At 39.5% G+C, this 23,790-nt stretch overlaps 1 protein-coding gene across 4 annotated transcripts in view; it reads left to right on the top strand.

Annotated features, from left to right (window-relative positions):
- Positions 1–14,705, top strand: part of PRPF3 (pre-mRNA processing factor 3) — a 33,259-nt gene extending 18,554 nt beyond the window's left edge. For all 4 annotated transcript variants that reach the window (XM_072769296.1, XM_072769293.1, XM_072769295.1 and 1 more), the window contains 12 exons: positions 1,330–1,413; positions 1,603–1,823; positions 2,651–2,957; positions 3,794–3,960; positions 4,720–4,799; positions 7,347–7,490; positions 8,398–8,497; positions 8,670–8,783; positions 9,869–9,987; positions 10,269–10,352; positions 11,411–11,472; positions 14,349–14,705. In XM_072769296.1, coding sequence (XP_072625397.1) covers positions 1,330–1,413; positions 1,603–1,823; positions 2,651–2,957; positions 3,794–3,960; positions 4,720–4,799; positions 7,347–7,490; positions 8,398–8,497; positions 8,670–8,783; positions 9,869–9,987; positions 10,269–10,352; positions 11,411–11,472; positions 14,349–14,495 — 1,629 coding nt within the window. In that variant the 3' untranslated portion in view covers positions 14,496–14,705. The remainder of the gene's footprint in view (positions 1–1,329; positions 1,414–1,602; positions 1,824–2,650; positions 2,958–3,793; positions 3,961–4,719; positions 4,800–7,346; positions 7,491–8,397; positions 8,498–8,669; positions 8,784–9,868; positions 9,988–10,268; positions 10,353–11,410; positions 11,473–14,348) is intronic.
- Positions 14,706–23,790: the final 9,085 nt, after the last annotated feature.

The following is a 23,790-nucleotide window of genomic DNA, read 5'->3' as shown; positions in this document are numbered from 1 at the left end:
TCAGCAGGAAATCTGCTTCTCCCTCTCTGCCGCCTCCCTGCTTATGCTCTCACCGTTTCTTTTCAAATAAATAAGTAAAATATATTTTTTTAAAGATTTTATTTTATTTATGACAGACACACAGAGAGAGAGAGAGGCAGAGAGACAGGCAGAGGGAGAAGCAGGCTCCATGCAGGGAGCCCAATGTGAGACTCAATCCCAGGTTTCCAGGATCACACCCCGGGCTGAAAGCAGTGCTAAACCGCTGGGCCACCGGGGCTGCCCTAAATAAGTAAAATCTTTTAAAAAAAATCTTGAAGCACCTTGACACAACAGTGTCTTTTTTAGAAAATTCAAGAGTTACTTAATTGTATTTTCAGAGTTTGTCATTGTCATATTCTTTAGAATTTTTTTTTTTTTAAGATTTTTTATTTATTTATTCATGAAAGACAGAGAGAGAGAGAGGCAGAGACACAGGCAGAGAGAGAAGCAGGCTCCATGCTGGGAGCCTGACGCTTTAAAATTCTTCTGAAAGAAGGGTTTTACAAAGGCAGGTCTTTGCTTTGTTGTCTCCAGTTACCCAGAGCAGAAATTCTTAAAAAGTAGGATAATTTGGGGCACCTGGCTGGCTCAATCAGAAGAGCATATGATTCTTGATCTCAGGGTCCTGAGTGTGAACCCCATGTTGGATGTAGAAATTCCAATAAGTAAATAAACTTAAAAACAAAAAGTATGATAATTTGTGTGGATTCTGTTTTGAATGCTCATAATAGCTGTATAATGTAGGTACTGTTTTTACCCTTTTTAGACAGTTGGAGTTTTAGAGATTAAATACCATGTCAAAGGTCACATAAGCAGTAAATGGGAGAGTTAAAATTCAAGCTCAAGTTTCTCTTAACCTGAGCCTTTCTTTGGTTTTAAAGATTTCTTTATTTTGAGAGAGGTGGGAGAAGGACGGTGGAAGAGGGAGAGAGAGAGAATCCCAAGCCGACGTAGGGCTCCATCCCTTGATTCATGAGATGAGATCATGACCTGAGCCAAAATATGAGTCAGACACTTAAGCATCTGAACTATCCAGGCACCCCTTAACCTGAGTCTTAATCATCAAATTATGTTACTGCCTAACGTGCCAATCCTGCCACAGAATGATGGGTTGAAAAGTTTCAATGCCCAGTGTAGTAGGCTTATCTTTACTAAATATTCTAGCCAGTGGTACGAGCAGAATATGATGGGTTCATTCGAAAACTTTTAGTTCTCTAGACCTGAAAGCCTTTTACATTTAGGAACTTATGCAGGAGAAATAAAAAAGAGATGTTAACAGTTTTTCAATTTTTCTCCCATCGAGCACAGATCAAACAGATGATGGAGGCAGCTACACGGCAAATTGAGGAGAGGAAAAAACAGCTGAGCTTCATTAGCCCCCCTACACCTCAGGTATTGTGCCCAGGTTACTCTGAAAAGAAGACTATGTAGCAAAGCATTTCTTGCCATCCACTCATTTGAGAGTCTGGAAGGTTACTGCACGTTCCACCCCACAGTCTACCAGAGTGTGTCTGTGTGTATATGTGTGTAAGTGACCTATCTGATTCTTCTGATTCTGACTTCTTTTTCTCTATCTCACAGCCAAAGACTCCTTCTTCCTCTCAACCAGAGCGACTTCCAATTGGCAACACTATTCAGCCTTCCCAGGCTGCCACTTTCATGAATGATGCCATTGAGAAGGCAAGGAAAGCAGCTGAACTACAAGCCCGCATCCAAGCCCAGCTGGCACTGAAGCCAGGGCTCATTGGTAATGCCAATATGGTGGGCCTGGCTAATCTCCATGCCATGGGCATTGCTCCCCCGTGAGTATCTGTTTCATGGAACCCCTTTTTATTGCTGAAGCTGGAGCAATAAATACTTTTGAAAGTGAAAACAACAACTTTGAATGTTATTGATCCTCTTCTTTCAAGGAGCCTACATCATTTCTTACAGTTTCATATTTCTTACATATGTTTAATACCAGTTGAGGGACACCTGAGAGGCTCAGTGGTTGAGCATCTGCCTTCAGCTCAGGACATGATCCCGAGGTCCTGGGATTGAGTCCCATATTGGGCTCCCTGTGCAGAATCTGCTTCTCTCTCTGCCTGTCTCTTTGTCTCTCATGAGTAAATAAATAAAATAATAAATAAATAAATACTAATTGAATTCTTTTAGCTTCCTTGTTGCAGAATTTATCTTTTTTTACAATTGGTAGAACTGAGGTTAAGATTATTCATCTATTGTTGGAGCTAGGAATAGAACCAGGTCTCCTGGTTCCTAACTCCAGAGCTATATCCATTAAACCACAGTGAGTTGATACCAGATCTGAGAGTTCTCTACAATTGGATAAAGATGATAAACCATTTTTAGCATATACAGTTGATTTGGCATACTGTCTGACTTAGAAATTCAGGAGTGAAATAGAATTACAAATTCTCGTCAGTGTAATTTCAATTCATTTCATCAGACTATAGTCTGTACTCAAATATTTAGTCTGATGTTTTCAATCAGAGTGTTACTATTCACTGATGAGCTTATGTTCCCTAGACTTGTGTAACCTATTCTCTTTGTTGGATTCGGCTTGTTTTGTTTGTTTTTGTTTGCTATATTGTCCCATATGGCATTTATTTATTTGTGCACTATTTCTCAGGAAGGTGGAGTTAAAAGATCAAACTAAACCTACACCACTGATTCTTGACGAGCAAGGTCGCACTGTAGATGCAACAGGAAAGGAGATTGAGCTGACACACCGCATGCCTACTCTGAAGGCCAACATTCGTGCTGTGAAAAGGGAGCAGTTCAAACAACAGCTGAAAGAAAAGCCTTCAGAAGACATGGAGTCTAACACCTTTTTCGACCCCCGAGTTTCAATTGCCCCTTCTCAGCGCCAAAGACGCACTTTTAAATTCCATGACAAGGGCAAATTTGAGAAGATTGCCCAACGATTACGGACAAAGGTATCTGGTTTAGAATATAACCTAGAACTTCAAAGAAGTTAGGGGACAGAGGAAATTTAATACAGTCCTAAAATAGTATCAATTCAATTCTCTTAAGTTTTAGGCAGTTAGATACATAAGTAATAAAGCAATGACTAATTTTTAAAAACTTCATTTATTCCTGGAATACTTGATTTTTAGCTGATTTGTCTTCTTAATTACATTCTACTTACGTGAAAAGGAAAGTTTGAAAATTCACCTATAAACAGTGGAAGGAGGTTATGCCTGGGTGGCTCAGCAGTTGAGCACCTGCCTTCAGCCCAGGGTGTGATCCTGGAGTCCCGGGATCGAGTCCCACATTGGGCTCCTTACATGGAGCCTGCTTTTCTCTCTGCCTATGTCTCTGCCTCTATCTCATTGTGTCGCTCATGAATAAATAAATAAAATCTTAAAAAAAAAATAGTGGAAGGAAATAATTCAAAATGCTCTGAGTGACTGAGGAAAGCTAGCCTGTCTTAACATTTACTGCAGATAAATAACTCCACACGTGAAGAGTTAAACTGACTATATATTCAGTGAATTTTGCTTCTTGTTTTTATCTTCTTAGAATGGGGTTTTCATAAAATGCCAATTTTTGTATTTTGCTACAGGTGAAAGGTGGTGATGAGGGTAGTTGCATGTAAATCAACTAAGGATAAAATAAAGTAGAATGGCTCTTCAGAGTTTTCAGAAATTATGAATTCTTTGCATTAGACATAAACAGTTCAACGAGGGTGCTTTAAAATTTGGGATTCTTTCATGTCCTTGTTTTCTGTGATTCTGGTTTATCTTCGCATCTTGGTTTATCTTGTCTTTAGGCTCAACTGGAGAAGCTGCAGGCAGAGATCTCACAGGCAGCTCGAAAAACAGGCATCCATACTTCAACTAGGCTGGCCCTCATTGCTCCTAAAAAAGAGCTAAAGGAAGGAGATATCCCTGAAATTGAGTGGTGGGACTCTTATATCATCCCCAATGGCTTTGACCTGTGAGTTTGTTAGTTAATATTTTTTAATAAGGCTAGAATTTTATTGGGAGAGATGATACTCATGCATTAAGTAAAATCTTAAAATCCTGAGGAAATAGGTAACCATACACAGGCTTATGTATTGGTGAAGAATATGTTGTATAGGTTTCTTTAGTTTTGGGGGTTAACAGAGGAAGGAATAGGCACAAATCTAAAAGGGAAAGGATGTAAATTTTGTACTTGGTTTTGTTATACATAATTATTTGTTTTCTTAATGATTTTTTTTTTTTTTTTTTTTTTGCTACTTATAATAGATTTTTACATTTCTTAAAGATCTGTTCCTAGAACAAGAGGAAGGATAATTGATTCAGGAGAGAATGGTTAAGAAACATTTGGAGAGCTTTAATTATATCTGTTCTATAATTCTGATACATGGCTTTAAGAGACCGTGTCTCAGCCTTTCTCCTTTCCCTTCTTTTGTCAACCACTGTCCCAGGGAGTTCTTGTTATTTGTTAGAGAATTTTACATCCATCAGGGATGTTAGGGTAGGAAAAAGGTTGAGAATGACTAGTGTGGAGAGTATGTCCAACCTTAGTGGGACCCAGTTTTCTCATCTTAAAAATTATGTGTAATATAATTACATGTTGTAGATATGCAAACGCTAAAAACTACTAGAATGCATTGTGAAGAGTGCATTTTTTCATTGTGTTTCTGAGACTCCCTCTCTTGGAATTGTCTCTACCCACATATCTTGTTTTCCCTTTTTCCTCCAATTTTAGTACAGAGGAAAATCCCAAGAGAGAAGATTATTTTGGAATCACAAATCTTGTTGAACATCCAGCCCAACTCAACCCTCCAGGTAATGTGTAGATTACTCAACTAAGGTTCTAGTTAAATAGAACTTCATGTGATAATGGACATGTTCTCTACCTGTGCTGTCCATATAGTAGCCACTATCTACTAGTGACTTGAGCTCTTGAAAATTGGGTTGCGCTAATAAAACTGAAAGACTGAATTTTAAATTGTATTCAATTTTAATTAATTTCAATTTAAATAGTGTATGTATCATGATCTTAGGGTTGTGGGATTGAGCTCTGCTAGGTATGGAGCCTGCTTAAGATTCTTCTCTCTCCCTCTGTCTGATGTGTTTTCTCTCTCTCTCTCCTGTCTCTAAAGTAAAGAAATCTTTAAAAATAGATAGAATATGTGGCTATTGACTACAATATTGGACAGTGTAGCTCTAGAGCACTGAGGCTTAATCTAAAGATAGTTTCACTGATATATATTACAAGTTAGGTTTTAAAAAACATTCTTGGGGTGGCTGAGTGGCTCAGTCAGTTAACCATCTGACTCTTGATCTCATTTCAGGTCTTCATCTCAGGGTTATGGGTTTATTTATTTATTTTTTATGTTTTATTTTTTTTTAAGATTTTATTTATTTATTCATAGACAGAGAGAGGCAGAAACACAGGCAGAGGGAGAAGCAGGTCCCATGCAGGGAGCCCGATGCGGGACTCGATCCCGGGTCTCCAGGATCACACCCCAGGCCGCAGGTGGCGCCAAACCGCTGTGCCACCAGGGCTGCCCTTATTTTTTATTTTTAAAGATTTGTTTATTTGTTTATTTATAAGAGACACAGAGAGAGAGAGAGAGAGGCAGAGACACTGGCAGAGGGAGAAGCAGGTTCCATGCAGGGAGCCCGATGTGGGACTCGATCCCAGGTCTCCAGGATCACACCCTGGGCTGAAGGTGGCGCTAAACCGCTGAGCCACCCCGGGCTGCCCAGGGTCATGGGTTTAAGCACCACATTGGGATCCACACTGGGCATGGAACCTATTTTAAGAAAAATAAAAAACATTCTTATCTCTGACTCCCAACTCCAGTCTTGTATACTTTTACTAAATACCTGCTCTTTTTCAGTCATCTTTGTCTTTAGCCTTTCTCTCTATCATTTTTTTAGCAAAAACCTATTGGCTCACTCAAAAGAGAAAGGTTTTAGTTGTGGCTGTGTTTTTAACTAGCTGAATCCCTTGGGTAAATCACTTAGCACACAGAACTTTCTCATAAGTAGAGATAATATTAACTGTTATACCTTCTTCAAGAGTTATGTAGGTCATAAAAGATTTTTACACTTTGATCAGATTTGGGATGAATAGAAGAGATAATATTTCAATTAGTAAATTTGGAAAAATAGATTAAGACCTTGAGGTGTGGGATCCCTGGGTGGCGCAGCGGTTTAACGCCTGCCTTTGGCCCAGGGCGCGATCCTGGAGACCCGGGATCGAATCCCATGTCGGGCTCCCGGTGCATGGAGCCTGCTGCTCCCTCTGCCTGTGTCTCTGCCTCTCTCTCTCTGTGACTATCATAAATAAATAAAAATTTAAAAAAATACTAAAAAAAAAAAAAGACCTTGAGGTGTTACAATGTATGATAATCATTCAATATTAGTTAATCAGAGTATACTTAGTTGTCATCATTGTGAATTATTAGAAGAACATGGGGGATTTTGTTTGTTTTAAAAAGTGAGTGGTGCCTGGGCAACTCAGTTGAGTGTCTAATTCTTGATTTCACCTCAGGTCATGATCTCAGAATCATGAGATCGAGGGGAGCCCTACAGGCTCAATGGGGAGTCTGCTTGAGATTCTCTCCCTCTACCCCTCCCCCTACTAGCATGTGTGCAGGATCTTTCTCTATAAAATAAATTAACAATTTTTTTTAAGATTTTATTTATTTATTCATGTGAGACACAGAAAGAGGCAGAGACACAGGCAGAGAGAGAAGCAGGCTCCACACGGGGAGCCCGATGTGGGACTCGATCCCAGGACTCGAGGATCACGCTCTGAGCTGAAGGCAGAAGCTTAACCACTGAGCCACTGAGCCACATCCCTAAATAAACAAATCTTTAAAAAATATTACTAAAAGATTGAGAACACACCTGGCTGCCTCAAATCAAAAGAGCATGAGACTCTTGATCTCAGGGTTGCGAGTTCAAGCCCCACTTTGAGTGTAGAGATTACTTAAATAAACTTTTAAAAAATAATAATAATAAATAAAATTTAAGAAAATTAAATAAACTGCTTTGGGAGTCCAGAGGATTTTCCTGTAACTCCAAAATTATAAATTTCATCTTGGCCCCACCTAACCCAAATACTCATGCAGAGCAACTAGAGCAGCTCTAATTTTGTTTTCTGTATTTGCTACTTTTCAGTTGATTAAAGCGTTCACCTGCTTCAAGAAAAAACAAGTTAGAACACTTATGAAAGATAAGGATGCTTTTAAAAAATGTAACATACTACCATTATCCAACTTAAAAATAGCAAATTTCTTTTAATGTGAGTGATTGATTGTCACCTACCTTCCTCTAATGGGCTTCTTGCTTTTATACTTTCATTTCTCTACCTGGCAGTTGACAATGACACACCAGTTACTCTGGGGGTATATCTTACCAAGAAGGAACAGAAGAAACTTCGAAGGCAAACAAGGAGGGAAGCACAGAAGGAACTACAAGAGAAAGTCAGGCTGGGCCTGATGCCTCCTCCAGAACCCAAAGGTATGTATCTTGGAGGCAAAGAAGAAAGGGTGGTACATTTGTTTATCCCTGTATTTCTAGAGGGACTTTTATATCTCTCTGTATTTGGGTGCTTTTTGTTTTCTCTGAATCATTCATTGATTTTTTTCTTCCTATTCTAAATTTTCTACAATCTTGTTAAGACAGGTCAACATATTCGGTGTAGAGGTCATTTAAGGTTTATTTGTAAAGTGTAAAAATATATAACACTGATCTTCCTGGAAGAGTAATGGTCTTGAAATTCATGAAGATAGTAGTTACAGTGTTTGCATAGAGTGTTTTGTACATAACTCTTAATATTTGAAAAATGAAAATACTGTTGAAAGAAACCTTCACTCCTGTAGTTTCCATTATCACTCAGTAATATTTGAGTGAGCACTGTTATGTGTAGGATCTTTTATTAAATGCTGTGATCAGGGGCAGCCCAGGTGGCTCAGTGGTTTAGCGCTGCCTTCAGCCCAGGGCCTGATCCTCTAATGGGCTGGAGACCTGGGATCAAGTCCCACATCTGGCTCCCTGCATGGAGCCTGCTTCTCCCTCTGCCTGTGTCTCTGCCTCTCTCTCTGTGAGTCTCTCATAAATAAATAAAAATCTTTATTAAAAAAAAAAATGCTGTGATCAGAGTGAAAAATACCAACGAAATTAAAGTTCCTTATCTATCATAAATTTTCAAGCAGTGTAAATAAATGTATACCAACTGTATAGATTGTGTGTGACCTTCCACAAATACTGAGTTAATTGGATGGGCTTTTCAAGGTGTAGGGGTTTTTGGAGGAAATAAACTTGGAGCAGAGATTTGAAATAGGTAAATAGTTGAATTGATTGAGAAAAGGTGACAAGTTATCCCAGCTGGAGAATTCATTGTTTTCTATCCTCTCTCCACTTGCAGTGAGAATTTCAAATTTAATGCGAGTATTAGGAACAGAGGCTGTTCAAGACCCCACGAAGGTAGAAGCCCATGTCAGAGCTCAGATGGCAAAAAGACAGAAGTAAGTGCCATGGGATTGGGTGGAAACCCGGGCAAGTACCTTTCCCAGACTCTTCTGAGGGGATCCATATTTGGAGGGAGGGGAGAGTCCTCTGTTGCTCTCTCTTTCCCTCAGCTTTGCCTCTGATCTTCAATGCCTTTCTCACTTGTGGATGTCCTTCCTGTCACGACAGAGCGCATGAAGAGGCCAACGCTGCCCGAAAACTTACAGCAGAACAGAGAAAGGTCAAGAAAATTAAAAAGCTTAAAGAAGACATTTCACAGGGGGTACACATATCTGTATATAGGTAGGTGTCCAAACTGGGCCAGCCTTTGCCTTAGAAATACCAAAAACTTTTCCAAGTGCTTGAGGCAGAATCACTGTGGTCTAACATCAGTCCCAACTCTCTTCTGTGACCTCAACATGAATCAGGAGCTAGTAAATCTTTTATAATGAGGGAGGGTTAAAGACTTACTGTTCTATCTCTGAGAGCTTCTCAGTGAACCAGTACTAGTTCTGAAGAATGAATGAATGAATGAATGAATGAATGAATGAATGAATATACCTGGTGAGACCAACATATGAACTAAGGATCATTCTCTATGTGAAATAAAATATAATCTATTTCTTCAGGAAGCATCAAAAGTTTCTTTCTTCAGTAACTATATTCTTATTCTCATGTAATGTAGTAATCCTTTTATTCCCACTACAAAATACATTTTGCACATTGTAAATATTTTCTACCTTCTTGTTGATTTAATGTCTTCATTTTATTTTTATGTTGAGTACATGTGTACCTTCCATTTTTTAAAAGTGCTCTTGTTTAATAACTAGTTCTTTATTATGAAAGTGATACATTATTACAAAGTAATGAATATTTAAGAATTTTTTTAATATAACAGTATAGAAGGCCTTTACTGAAAAAAGTCCCCTTCTTGCTCTCTGATCCCTTACTGCTTACTGTAGATAATTGCTACTAACAATTTTTTGTAATTCTAGAAAATTCTAGAAATTTTCCATGCATAGCATTCTGGTAACTTGACATTATAAGCATCTAGAAGGCAAAGAATTTGTTGATCATTACACTGTCAAGAACAATTAGCTTGCAAGTACTTTTGGATAGTGGTAATACCTCTTCTTTCTTAGAGTAAATTTTGATTACCTGCTATTTGTTGTGTGTGTGTACAATACTGGTCTTTGAAGTATAAGACAGTGGAGTTACTTCAAGACTTACTGATTCTGCCTTTCTTTCAAGCGTTAGTGTACGTGCTTACTCCAGAGGCTGTTGTTTGTAGAGAGAAACCCATTGTGGAACATCTGTTTATTTGCCATTCCATTCAGGCAGCTACTGATGCTAAAACAAAAGCCATAATTAAACTTTCCCTTCTCCAGAGTTCGAAATTTGAGCAATCCAGCCAAGAAGTTCAAGATTGAGGCCAATGCTGGGCAACTGTACCTGACAGGGGTGGTTGTACTGCACAAGGATGTCAACGTGGTAGTAGTGGAAGGGGGTGAGTCCGAAAAAACTGAGGGAGACTGTCCCCACACAACCCTAGGCCTTGAAGTGAATAGAATGGTGGGGAAAAGGAGGAGAAGATAAGTGTTTTAGAGCCACGCCTAGGTATAACGTCCTGGGTTTCTGTTTCTGTGTTTATTGGAGTAGAAGAACCTAAAATGTGGTTTCCAAGATTGCAACTACCACCTTAGGGTCTGAGTAACAAATGAGCTCAGAGGTTCTTTCTACTTCATCATCTTCCACCATTCTGGCAAAATTCTCCTTCTCTGTTTCCAGGCCCCAAGGCCCAGAAGAAATTTAAGCGTCTTATGCTGCATCGGATAAAGTGGGATGAACAGACATCTAACACAAAGGGAGATGGTGAATGGGGGTTAGAGGGGATTAAGTGGGAGGTGGGGATGGTACTCTGTCCATTCATCTATTCCCTCCCACTGAAACTTGATCACACTACATATTGTGGAGGAATTTTAGAAAGACCTGTTTGGACTATGAACATAGTAGACATTCATAGAGTTTTTATTATGTGGTGATATGTGTGAGGGTTAGTTATTCTTCTGCCCGACCTTTAAGGCCTTTCTATTAGCTGGTTTCACTGTCTGCCTATATTTACACAGGTTATGGGCATATATTTAGTTTGTGAAATTTAGCAGGCTATGCATTTATATGTGCATTGTCTATATTATACTATTTTTAAAGAAGTTTTTAAAAGTTTTTTAAAGGCAAAAAATATATATACAGATATATATATATATACACACACACTTTTCTTTAGCCCAACTTTATATAGATATAAAATAAAAAATATAAAATACATGTATATATTTGATACCCTCCTGTTATTCTTCTATCAATATTCATTCTTACCTTCTTTGAAGCCCTGCTTTAGCAATATGTGCTTACCTTACTTTTCTTAATTTTACCTAACTTTGCAGATCATCTTATGTTTTTTGTCTTTATTTTTGTGCCCTACTTAAAGGACAGTTTTAAACTGATCTATATTTTCTTTTGCTTTGCAAGGTTTCTAAGATATTTTCATTTGGTTTATCTGTCCTTCATTAGATTAGAAAGTCCTTGATAAGGGATGCTGTCATGTTGGCATCTGAAGCCTTGCTGTCTCAAAGTGCTTAGGACAACTTTTTATTAACAATAAAAACTTGTTAATTGCTGTGTTTTATTTATCTCCTTATTCCCAGTACCTGATGCAGCTCTTGATATATTGTAGTGCTCAGTAAATGTTGAGTTTGAAGCTTTCAGTCTAATTTGGGGGAAATAAAGATAATACAAGACATTTGATTCTGATATATGGCAAAGGAACATTTAAAAGAATTGGGGTAGCCTTGAATACTCTTTGTTTAGAACCTAAACCTTGGTCTCTAGTGTAAGTCTAGAGCAAGATTTAGCTATATTGTCTTTTCCAGATGATGAGGAATCTGATGAGGAAGCTGTGAAGAAAACCAACAAATGTGTACTAGTCTGGGAGGTAGGTGATTTTTTGTTAAACACCGAAGCAGACTGTTAGCTAATTCCTGGTTGTTTATACCATTCTAGTGAGCAGTGGGATGGTACAACTATGCAATTACTGATTCCTTAAGTAATTCATGTTTCTTTTTGGAACCCATGGTAAATGTTTGGCAGCAGATTCTTCCTGATTATATTTTAGTGAAATTGATGAGTATATAGGATATGTCATCTGGGGAAGAGTATGAAAAACTGGTGGAAAGAATACAAATTCTCTACCAACTCGTTTATTTCACAGTCATGGATATGAGACGTGGAAAGAGGGAAATGAATCATTGTGAGATTTTGTTTTGTTTTGTTTTGGTCTGGATATAATGAAAGAAGTACTAGACTTAACAATATGAAGTTGGGAGTCTGGGCATTACCACTCACTAGCTCTTTAACTTGGCAAGACACTTAACATCAATTACTGTTGTTTTATCTACAAAATGTGGATATTCTTTTCTCTTTGTCAGTTTTTTCTGAGAGCAGGATTAGATTACTATGTAATAGTGCTCTGTAAAATGGAGCTTGTTTATGGTTATACAGTTCCCTCATCCCTGAAATCTTAGTGAATCAGTATTAGTTCCCCTCATCCCTGAAATCTTAGTGAATCAGTATTAGTTCTGAAGAATGAATTAATGAATAGGCTTATTCAGGCCAATATGTGAATTAAGGATTGTTCATTGTTTGTGAAGCATAAAATACCATCCTGTTTTTTTCCAGGAAGCATTAAAAATTTCTTTCTTGGGGCGCCTGGGTGGCTCAGCGGTTGAGCGTATGTCTTTGGCTCAGGGTGTGATCCCAGGGTCCTGGGATCAAGTACCCCATCAGGCTCCTCACGAGGAGCCTGCTTTTCCCTCTGCCTGTGCCTCTGCCTCTCTCTGTGTCTCTCTCATGAATAAATAAATAAAACCTTTAAAATTTTTTTCTTTCTTAATTATATTCTTATCCTGATGTTTTGCAGTAATTCTTTTATTCCCACTCCAAAATACATTTTTTTACATTGTAAATATTTTGTACCTTTATGTTGATTTAATGTTTTCATTTTATTCTTTTATGTTGAGTACATATATATCCTTTTTTTAAAAAGTACTGATGTTTAGTACTAGTTCTTTATTATAAAAGTATTACATTATTTAAAAGTGGTGAATGTTTATTAAAATAAATTCTAGGGACGCCTGGATGGCTCAGTGGTTGCGCATCTGCCTTTGGCTCAGGGTGTGGTCCCAGTTCTGGGATTGAGTCCCACATCGGGCTCCCTGCATGGAGCCTGCTTCTCCCTCTGCCTGTGTCTCTGCCTCTCTCTGTGTCTCTCATGAATAAATAAATAAATAAATCTTAAAAAATATAAAGTTCTAATAACACAGAAAAGCACTTAACTGAAATTGTCCCCTTCCAATTCTCTGATTCTTTAAGACCACTCTTTATAGGCAATTGTTTCTGTTCTTCATGTATCCTTTTGTCTTATCCCAGATTCCTCTAATTTATGCATACAAATTAGGCCATAATAACCATAATACCCCACCTGCATATTTAAGAACCCAACCCCTACATCTCTTCCAATTTCTCTTCCATTTATCTGTAAGAATCCATAGAAATTGTATCTCAGGTTCAGAAATAAGCCAGGTTCTACTCTAGCTTATTGGAATTTGATCCCTGAAAGCCTCTTGAGGTATACTTCATGACTGCCGTTGCTGCTGGTACCTTTGGTGAGAACGTGGTTACACCCAGTACTGTATATTTTTCTATTGTAATTTTCTTCAGGTACCTCCCTCACTGCTCCCATTCCCCTCTTTAGCTCACCCTTATACTGTTCTTGGTCAGTGGGCCCCACAGCCTTCTGCTTGCATACAGGACCTCACTGAGTCTTGTGGAAAGAGTCCTTTCAGCCTCCAGTTCTCTCTCCTTAAAGGCTCAAATCTAGGCCTAGAGGTGCCTGGTGGGCCAGTATTCATCCCATTTTACCCAGATATCAGAGCACAGAATTCCTCATCCTCCATTTGGTTAAAAAAAAGACCTGAAACCTTTTTGCCAATAAATTCATGAAGACTCATGCGAACATCTAAGGGAGTGGAGGTTTAAATAGCTTTTACCATAAACTCATGCTCAACTAGGCATATTGCTATGAAAATGTTATTAGGTTATACAGATTCATTTATTTAAGAGTTGCCTGGGTGGCTCAGTCAGTTAAGTATCTGCCTTTGGCTCTGGTCATGATCGCAGGGTCCTAGAATGGAGCTGTTTGTGGGACACGGAGAGTCCGTTTCTCCCTTTCCCTCTGCCCCTCCCCCCAAGTTGTGCATACATGTTCTGTCAAATAAATAAAATCTTTAAAAATAATAAAGATTCATTTATTTGTTTGAGAGAGTCGGTCTGTGTGTGTGTGCATGCACGCAAGGGGAGAGGCAGAGGAAGAGGGAGAGAAGCAGACTCCCTGCTGAAAGAGTTAGCTATATCTGATTTAGATTAGAAATTGCAGTGTTGGAAAAAAAAAAAAAAAAAAGAAATTGCAGTGTTGGGACGCCTGGGTGGCTCAGCAGTTGAGCGTTTGCCTTCGGCTCCGGTCGTGATCCCAGAGTCTGGGGATCGAGTCCCAGGATCAAGTCCTGCATAGGACTCCCCACAGGGATCCTGCTTCTCCCTCTGCCTATGTCTCTGCGCCCCCCCCCCATCTCTCATGAATAAATAATTTTTTTTAATTGCAGTGTTTTAGGGCCCTGGCTGGCTCAGTAGTTGGAGCCTACAGCTCTCAATCTTGGGGTTGTAGGTTGGAGCCCCACATTGAGTACAGAGATTACTTAAAATATTTTTTATAAATTTACAGCATGTTTATTACAGATTTTGTCTCTTTCCCAGGGTACAGCCAAAGACCGGAGCTTTGGGGAAATGAAGTTCAAACAGTGTCCTACAGAGAACATGGCTCGAGAACACTTCAAAAAGCATGGGGCTGAACACTACTGGGACCTTGCGCTGAGTGAATCTGTGTTGGAGTCTACCGACTGAGACTACTGTGAGCCCTTGCCTCCCCTCCTGCCTTTGTCTCTTCAGTCCTCTTATTCTACTTCCCAGCCCAGTCCCACTTGTGTGTGTGATCTCAGAACTGTGCCAAGCTGACATTGGGACAAAGGAAAAACACCTTAGTCCCTTCCCCAGTCAGCCTGGTGCTGCCCTTTATTCCCCTTATGTGCATATGATTAAAGAGTTATTTTTAAAGTTGGTATGATATTTTTCACACACTTATAGGTATTGGAGTTTCGGTCTTCAGATGATCTTTTCTCCCAACTTCTAGAAATTGCTGTGGAAAAAGAAAATTTTATCACTGATATCTGTGTATATATAAATGGATGAATGGGTGGGTGGATGAATGGATGAATATGTATTTTTGATGTCTAATGGAAACTTCTGACCTCATCTTGGAACAAGAGTGATAAATACTGTTTTCCTGGAGCGGAATGAAGCAGAAGGTGTTAAGTGGGTAAAAGAGGGTGGAACAAATGAGTGTCCATCTGTTAACCTTCAGTAAAGTCACAAGGTAGATTACCTCTGATCTCGGCTAAGTAATCTTAACAGGAAGTCATTTCCTCAAGCAGGTGTATATATGAGGTGTGTTGTGAGTGAAGTGGGCACAGGGAGAGTCCAAGGAGGACATTATGGGTCAGCTTGTAAAATGGAATAGAATTCAGGAATTTAGTCTGTTTCCTCTCTTTACTAATTAAAAAAACGAAAGAAAATCTTTTTCTAAAAAGCAATGTGTAGTTTCTTTTTTCTTTTCTGAAGAATCTAAGTGTGATTCTGTTTAAGAATTTAATGCTTCTGGTTTGATTTTAGGAGTATTTAGGTCAGCATAAGTATCCATTAGAATCCAAAATTCTTGCCACATCTACACTTCCATTTCATGTTGCCTGTTGAGGACATGGCTGGAAATGCATTGAACACAGGAGCCATTAGTCCTCCCATAAATTCCTGTAGTTTGAGCTTACCACAAAGTGGTGTTGCAAAATGGATATTTGATCAGAAGTTAAAACATTCTGTGTTATAAAATTAACCCTTTTAAAAAAGTTAAGTGTTGGGACGACTGGGTGGCTCATTGATTGGTTGAGCGTCTGTCTTCAGCTCAGGGCGGATCCTGGAATTTCAGGATCAAATCCCACATCAGGCTCCCTGCATGGAGCCTGCTTCTCCCTCAGCCTATGTCTCTGCCTCTCTCTTTCTGTGTCCTATGAATAAATAAAATATTTTTTTAAAAAAGTGTTTCAGGTCCTAGTTAGAGTTCCAATTTTTTTATAAGATTTATTTATTTATTCATGAAAGACAGAGAGAGAGAGAGAGGCAGAGACATAGAGAGAGAAGCAGGCTCCTCGTAGGGAGCCCAGTGTCCCAATGTGAGACTCGATCTCAGGACCCCAGGATCACACCCTGAGCCAAAGGCAGATGCTCAACCGATGAACCACCTAGGCATCCCTAGAGTTCCAATCTTACAGCAGTATGAGAGAGCTTTAGGAGAAAAAGTGGAAAGCAGACAAAGACTGCTAAAGGCCTTAAAGATAAAGTAGTATGACCTTTTCTTAGAGATAGTAAACTATAACCCAGACAGGTGAAGTTATTCCTGGAGCAGGATGAAATCCAAAAAGCTCACCAAGCCTCAGCAATGAACTGGGTACTTGATAGGAATCATCTCAGTATATATGAGATGGAAGCCAGAGAATTGAACTTGTTTTTGATATTTCTTGACTTAAGCAAATCCAGGGGAAAAATTCATTGTCATAGAAATAAGTGCTTTTGGTTTTATTAAAGGGTTTACCACAATGTGTGTAAATAATTTATATACAACTTCAAAAATGTATTGCACAAGGCCTAAAAGGAATATTTATACTATAATACACAATTGTTTGATATAAAGTATAGTAGTATAGTAAGACTTCACCATGCCTTGAGCAAATCTTCAATCTCCCTGTGCCTCATGATGTTTTTGATTGTCTTTAGATTTTCTTGACCCCATGCTGTATTGAGCATTGTGTTCCATAAGCATTGCCTCCTTTATCAGAACAAATTTAAGAGAAAAGTAGATTTTAAAGATGAATCTGAGGCTTAGAGAAAGTAATTTGTGCAAGGTTAGGGCCAGTAAGTAATGGAGCTGAGTTTGAACCCAGGTTTGTTTGACTAGAGCTCAAACTCTTAGCCCCTACATAAGCTGCTTTGTTTGTGAAACAAGGAGGTAGGGAGAGCTATGTTCTTTCAATAATATTCCAATATTTCGAATAATTATTTTTGGATAAGACAATTCAGTAATAATGCTGTTGAGCATTTTACAGTTTTCAAGGTGCTCTTCCATGTTATTCAATGCAGTATTCTGGGAGGTAAGAAAATACAAATAATTGCACTCAGGGTAGAAAATGTTACTGTACAGAGAAATTCCATTTGGTTGGAATGATCAGGGAAGTCTGCATGAAAGAAGCAATTTGGGCAGCCCAGGTGGCTCAGCAGTTTAGTGCTGCCTTCAGGCCGGGGCATGATCCTAGAGACTCAGGATCGAGTCTAACATTGGGCTCCCTGCAGGGAGCCTGCTTCTCCCTCTGCCTGTGTCTCTGCCTCTCTCTCTGTGTCACTAACTAACTAAATAAATAAATGAATAAATAAATAAATAAATTTTTTTAAAGCAATTTAAGATACCTCTTGAAAGATGGGTAGAATTTTGATAACAGAAAAGGACATTTTAGGCAGAAAGAGCAGAATTATAAATAGAAAATTACCAGATACGTTTAAAGAAAATAACAGTTTGGAGCCCAGGGAACCATGGAGGGAAGGCATTTGAGATAATACTGGGAAGTTAGATTGGATCCTACTATGGAGGATCTTAGGAGCCAGCGCTTTTATTTAATCTGATAGGTAACGAGGAACACTTTTGTTTTTTGAGGGGAAGGGACTAATGTTCATTAGTAATAATGTAGAAGTTAAAGAGACTGGGAAGCTAATTGTGATGCTGTTGAAACATAGTTTATTAGAATGGTAATAACCATAAAAGTAAGTAGAGGGCAAAGGAAGTGGAAAGGGAATTGATACAAGAGATTTCTTGGTAAAAGTCTATAGGATTTGATAACTAGATGGAAGAGGTGGAATCAAAGATAACCAGACTATCCAACTTGAATATATCTGAATGCAGGTGATAAAATTTAATCTTTAGGAGAAGGTAAGGAGAAAGATGACTAAAGGGCTAAAGAATGGAACTCTGGCAAACCAGGGTAAGAAAACTAGCAATGGGCAGAGAAAGAAGCCATCAATTTACTACAATCTGATTAAGGATTATACATTTAACAAAAGCAAAAGGAAATGACTTTTAAGAAAAGTTTAAGTGTAGGGGCACCTGGGTGGCTCAGTGGTTGAGCATCTGCCTTTGGCTTGGGTCATGATCCCAGGGTCCTGGGGTCGAGTCCCTCACTGGGCTCCCCATCTCTGCTTCTCCCTGTGTCTCATGAATAAATAAATATCTTTTTTTTTTTTAAAGGAAGCTTAAGTGTAATAATGATATCATCATCAAACCTTTTCTGACTCAGGTGCTATGCTAACTTATTTAATAATTACAGCACCACAGAGGTTAAGAAATTTACCTAAAATTGCTGCTGGTAAGTGGCAGAGGCTGAATTTCAGCAGTCTGGTTCTAGAGGTCTTGCTCTTAACCATTATGCTATCAGAAAAATGGAAAGTGAAGCCTGTAAATAATACACTGGAGGGACAGCTGGGTGGCTCAGCGGTTGAGCATTTGCCTTTGGCTCAGGGTGTGATCCTGGGGTCCTGGGATCGAGTCCTGCATCGGTCCCTTAGGGGTTCCTTAGGGGAACCTTAGGGAGCTTGCTACTCCCTCTGCCTCTCTCTGTGTCTTTCATGAATAAATAAAAATTTTTAAAAAGTTGCATGCTCTTCCAGCCAAGCACCCCTAAATACTGACAATTTTTTTAAATGTAACATACAGACTTTATTTAACAAAAGTAACAAACAAGGTCAAACAGGCACTTATATTAAGAGAAAAACTGCATGGAAGGAACTTTATCTTAAACATCTTACAGTAACCTACTTGGATTTGCATTTAACTGAGTTCTGTGGCTGTGAAGACTATAGCTTGTGCACAGGTATGGATGAACAATTTGTACATTTTTTACATCTGCACAGGTATGGATGAACATTTGTACATTCATTGACTACTACCTTATACACACATACATTAAATTTGAAAAAGATTCAATTGATCTACTTCTTATTTGTTGATCTTTTGGAAGAGGTCATCCAAAGAGAAGAACATGTGGTTCTGGCTCATGAATCATGCAATCAACCCAGCCTGGACTCTGTTACATACCAAGTCTCCTCTATTCTTCAGACATAAGATAGGTTTTTGGTACTTGTTTGGAAAGTTCTCTGGGTAACACGATATGCCAGGTCACCAGTTTATCATAGAAAGATACAACTCAAGAATTGCCAGGTGAAGAAATGCACAGGGCCAGGTATGGGGAAGGCCACACAGCTTTCATGCCCTCTCTGGGTACTTCTCTCCAAATCTCCATGAGTTCACCAACCCAAAAGCTCCAATATTGACTTTTTTTTAAAGATTTATTTTTGAGAGAAAAAGTGAAAGTGAGGGGAGAGAGGGGCAGAGGGAGAGGAAGAGAATCTCAAGCAGACTCTGTGCAATGCATGGAGACTGACTCAGGGCTCGATTGCAGGACACTAAGATCATGACCTGAGCTGAAATCAAGAATCAGGGATGCCAGTGGCTCAGTGGTTTAGCATCTGCCTTCAGCTCAGGGTGTGATCCTGGAGTCCTGCGATCAAGTTCCACATTGGGCTCCCTGCATGGAGCCTACTTCTCCTTCTGCCTGTGTTCCTACCTCTCTCTCTGTCTCTCATTAATAAATGTAATCTTAAAAAAAAAAAGTGAAATCAAGAATCAGATGCTTAACCAACTGAGCCAACCAGGAGCCCCAGGAGCCCCCCAATACTGACAATTCTTAAATTGATGTTTCCTGCCTAGATCTTTCTCATGAAAGAGATACATTTATGTATCTAATATCTCAAACTCAAGCTGTCTGTAGCTGAAGTCCTCTAAGTCCTGCTTATTTCTCACACAACTGCTCCTCCATCTTTCTTCTCCTCTTCCATCTGAGAAAATGGAAACTCCATTCTTCTACTTTATGCATTTTCAATGGGGGCAATATCATTCCACAAAAGGGAAAAATTTGCTCTTTGGTGATGAAGAAATCTTAGATATTATGGTTTGTTTTTTTGTTTTGTTTTACGGTGGTTTGTAACCCTCCAAAACTCAAATATACCCAACACATTTTTTTTTTCTGCAAAGATTTTATTTTCTTTAGAAAGAGAAAGAGCGGGATCCCTGGGTGGCGCAGCGGTTTGGCGCCTGCCTTTGGCCCAGGGCGCGATCCTGGAGACCTGGGATCGAATCCCACGTCGAGCTCCCGGTGCATGGAGCCTGCTTCTCCCTCTGCCTATGTCTCTGCCTCTCTCTCTCTCTCTCTCTGTGACTATCATAAATAAATAAACATTTAAAAAAAAAAAAAAAAGAAAGAGAAAGAGCTGGTGCATGGAGAAGGAGGGGCTGAGGGGGAAGCAAAGAGACAAGGAGATTTTTTGCAGAGCCTGGGCCTGTGTTGGGGCTCAATCCAATGACCAAAATGACCCTGAGATCACAACCTAGCCGAAACCAAGAGTTGGAGGCTTAACCGATTGAGCCACCCAGGTTCCTCTACTCAACACAGTCTTATTCCTTACTTAATTCTCTATTTTTGGGATGCTGGGGGTGGCTCAGGGTATGATCCTAGAGTTCCGGGATCAAGTCCCACATCAGGCTCCCTGCATGGTGCCTGCTTCTCCCTCTGCCTGTGTCTCTGCCTCTCCATGTCTCTCATGAGTACATAAATAAAATCTTTTTAAAAAAATTCTTTTTTTTTTGATATGACACAAGCAACAAGAACATTGAGTTCATAGAAGATATACAAAATGTATGCAAAGTCAGCGCTACAAAACTTTGAGGCTGTGACTGGAGAACTTTCTCTCCCTTCATTTTGAAATTCTAAACACAGGAAGTGGGGGCGCCTGGGTAGCTCAGTTGGTTGAGTCTGCCTTTGGCTCACGTCATGATCCCAGGGTCCTGGGATGGAGTCCCACATGAGGCTCCCCACAGAGAACCTGCTTCTCCCTCTGCCTATGTCTCTGCCTCTCTTTCTCAAGAATGAATAATTCTTAAAAGTAGATAAACACAAGAAGTGGTCTATATCTGATTTTTTGGCTGTCATCTAATGCCTTGTGAAAATCATGTTTGATTCTGAGTGTTTTTGCATATGACTTGGCCTTTGAGGAGCAAATAAAAATAGTTTGTATTTGGGGCATCTGGGTGGCTCAGCTGGTTAATATCTGCCTTTGGCTCGGGTCATGATTTCGGGGTCGTGGGATCCAGCCCTGCATTAGGCTCCCTGCTCTTTAGGAAACCTGTTTCTCCCTCTCCCTCTGCCTGCTGCTCCTCCTGTTTGTGCTCTCTCTCATTCTATCAAATAAATAAAATCTTTGAAAGAAAAATAGTTTGTATTTAATTATTTAATTATATTTTTGTTTTTCAGTTTATCATTAACTGTCGAATGCTGAAAAGGAAAGAACGTCAATATTTGAATGATTAAGCAGACAGTAATTTTCTCATGTCAAATCAAAGTTTAAAGTTCAGGGGCAGCCCGGGTGGCTCAGTGGTTTAGCGCCGCCTTCAGCCCAGGGCCTGATCCTGGGGACCCGGGATCGAGTCCCACGTCGGGCTCCCTGCATGGAGCCTGCTTCTCCCTCTGCCTGTGTCTCTGCCTCTTTCTCTCTCTGTGTGTGTCTCTTGTAAATAAATAAATATAATCTTAAAAAAATAAAGTTCATTAAAATTTTTGAAGAAATTTATTTTTTAATTGTTTTGCTGGGAATATAAACAATTATGAATGATTTGTAAATGATTACACTGCTATTATGTATTTGTGTAAACCACTAATTTGCATATTACAATGTAATTACACAAATTGCAATTTATGTAAGTAAATTACGTTAAAGTTTACCCAGGGACACCTGCGTGGCTCAGAAGTTGAGCGTCTGCCTTTGGCTCAGGGCGTGATCCCAAGTCTGGGGATTGAGTCCCACACTGGGCTCCCTGCATGGAGCCTGCTTCTCCCTCTGTCTGTGTCTCTGCCCCACTCTCTCTGTGTCTCTTGTAAACAAACAAATAAATAAAATATTTAAAAAAAAACAAAGTTTACTCAGCAAATGCAGTTATAAAGATTTTAAATATTAATATCTTTAAACTTTTTTATTTTTTAAAAGATTTTATTTATTCATGAGAGACAGAGAGAGGCAGAAACATAGGCAGAGGGAGAAGCGGGCTCCATGCAGGGAGCCCGATGTGGGACTCGATCCCGGGACTCCAGTATCACGCCCTGCGCCGAAGGCAGGTGCTCAACTGCTGAGCCACCCAGGCATCCCATAAATATTTAATTTTTAACTGAAAGATATTAGTATTAGTATTAGATATTAATATTAGTATAAAAGTATTCATTTAAGTAATCTCTACACTCAACATGGGGCCCAAACGTAAGATAAAGAGTTGCACGCTCTTCCAACTGAGCCAGCCAAGGCACCCTAAAGATTTTAGTACTTCTTATCTTTGCATGGACTAAAACATAGAGCACATAAACGGATAAACAGTGTATCTGTGGCATTTAAATTCACTGTAGGCTGCAAGATTAGGAAAAAACATCTAAAAAAGAACTTTAGGGATAACAATAATGAAAAAAGGCTGAGAAACCCCTGTTCTAATGGCTCAGGTCACAAACCCTGGTATCATACTTGACTCAATTTGTTTTTCTCATAATCTTAAATCTATGAGCAATTTTTAAAAAGATTTTTATTTATTTTTTAATGAGAGACAGACACAGGCAGAGGGAGAAGCAGGCTCTACGCAGGGAGCCTGATGCGGACTCGATCCTGGGACTCCATCCTAAGACCCCAGGATCAGGCCTCGAGCCAAAGGCAGACACTTTGATCGCTGGGCCACCTAGGTGTCCCCATGAGCAATTCTTTCGACTCTCTACCTTCAAAATATATCCAGGATCTGACACCATTTCTCATTATCTTTTTGCTACCACTTTTGTACAATCCATCATTTCCTTGTCTGGATTATTCCAATAGCCTCCTTGACTGGTGGCTCTTAAATCTGTTTTCAACATTGCAACCAGTTAAAAAATTACACGGCCTTGTAACTTCTCTCTTTTTCAAAAGATTTTATTTATTTATTCATGAAAGACACAGAGACAAGCAGAGACACAGGCAGAGGGAGAAGCAGGCTCCATGCACTCCATGCAGGGACCCCAATATGGGACTCGATCCCGGGACTCCAGGACCATATCCTGGGCTGCAGGCAGACACTCAACCGCTGAGCCACCCAGGGATCCGATCCCCGCGTTGTTACTTTTCTTAAAACTCCACTGCTTAAAGGGTCTCCCCATCTCCAACTTAAAAGCCAAAATCCTTACAGTGGCCTGCAAGGTCTTACACGAACTCTCCCTCTTCACCTCAGACCTCATATTCTGCTACTTGTGCCCCTTCTTACTCTTTCCCAGGCACACTAGTCTCCTTTTTCTTCCTCAAATATGTCAAGATATAGTTTTAAGTCCTTTGCCCTTGGCTGTTCCTTCTGCCAGCTGCTGTTCCTTCTTCTCTCCCTTCCCCATACCTGGTTGGTTATCTTATTCTCAGCGTTCAGATATTGTCATTTCCTTCCAGAAGCCTTGCTGGATCACCAAACCATTTCCCTTCCCATATAGGCTCACACACACAATATCCTCTCTCTTCCTTACACTGCTTCAGAATTCTTCATAGAACTTGTTACTTCCTGATACATATTTGCTTATGGCCTCCTGCAACTAAGCACCACAGGGAGATTTTTGTTTTGCTGTTATACTTACCAATGTCTAGAACTGTACTTGACACAAAACATTCAAGAACTTTTATCTGAATGAATGAATGAATGAATGAATACTAGAGATGAGCTTCACAAAACATGTTCCTTGCCTCAAGAAGCGATGAATCCATCGGGGGAGAGGTAAAAGACTTAAATAATTGCATGTGCTCAGTGGAACACATGAGCCTCCAAATCTGTCCAGAGGATTTACATAGGCAGATACGATGGAATTGTTCATCCAGGTTGTGCCTATCAATAGAATAGCCAGGACTCTTGTAAACTATAATGTATTATGCCATAGTGACCGGCGAA

Source organism: Canis lupus, chromosome 12, assembly GCF_048164855.1.
Source record: "Canis lupus baileyi chromosome 12, mCanLup2.hap1, whole genome shotgun sequence".
NCBI lineage: Eukaryota > Metazoa > Chordata > Mammalia > Carnivora > Canidae > Canis > Canis lupus.
This window is presented reverse-complemented; position numbering and strand designations above follow the sequence as displayed.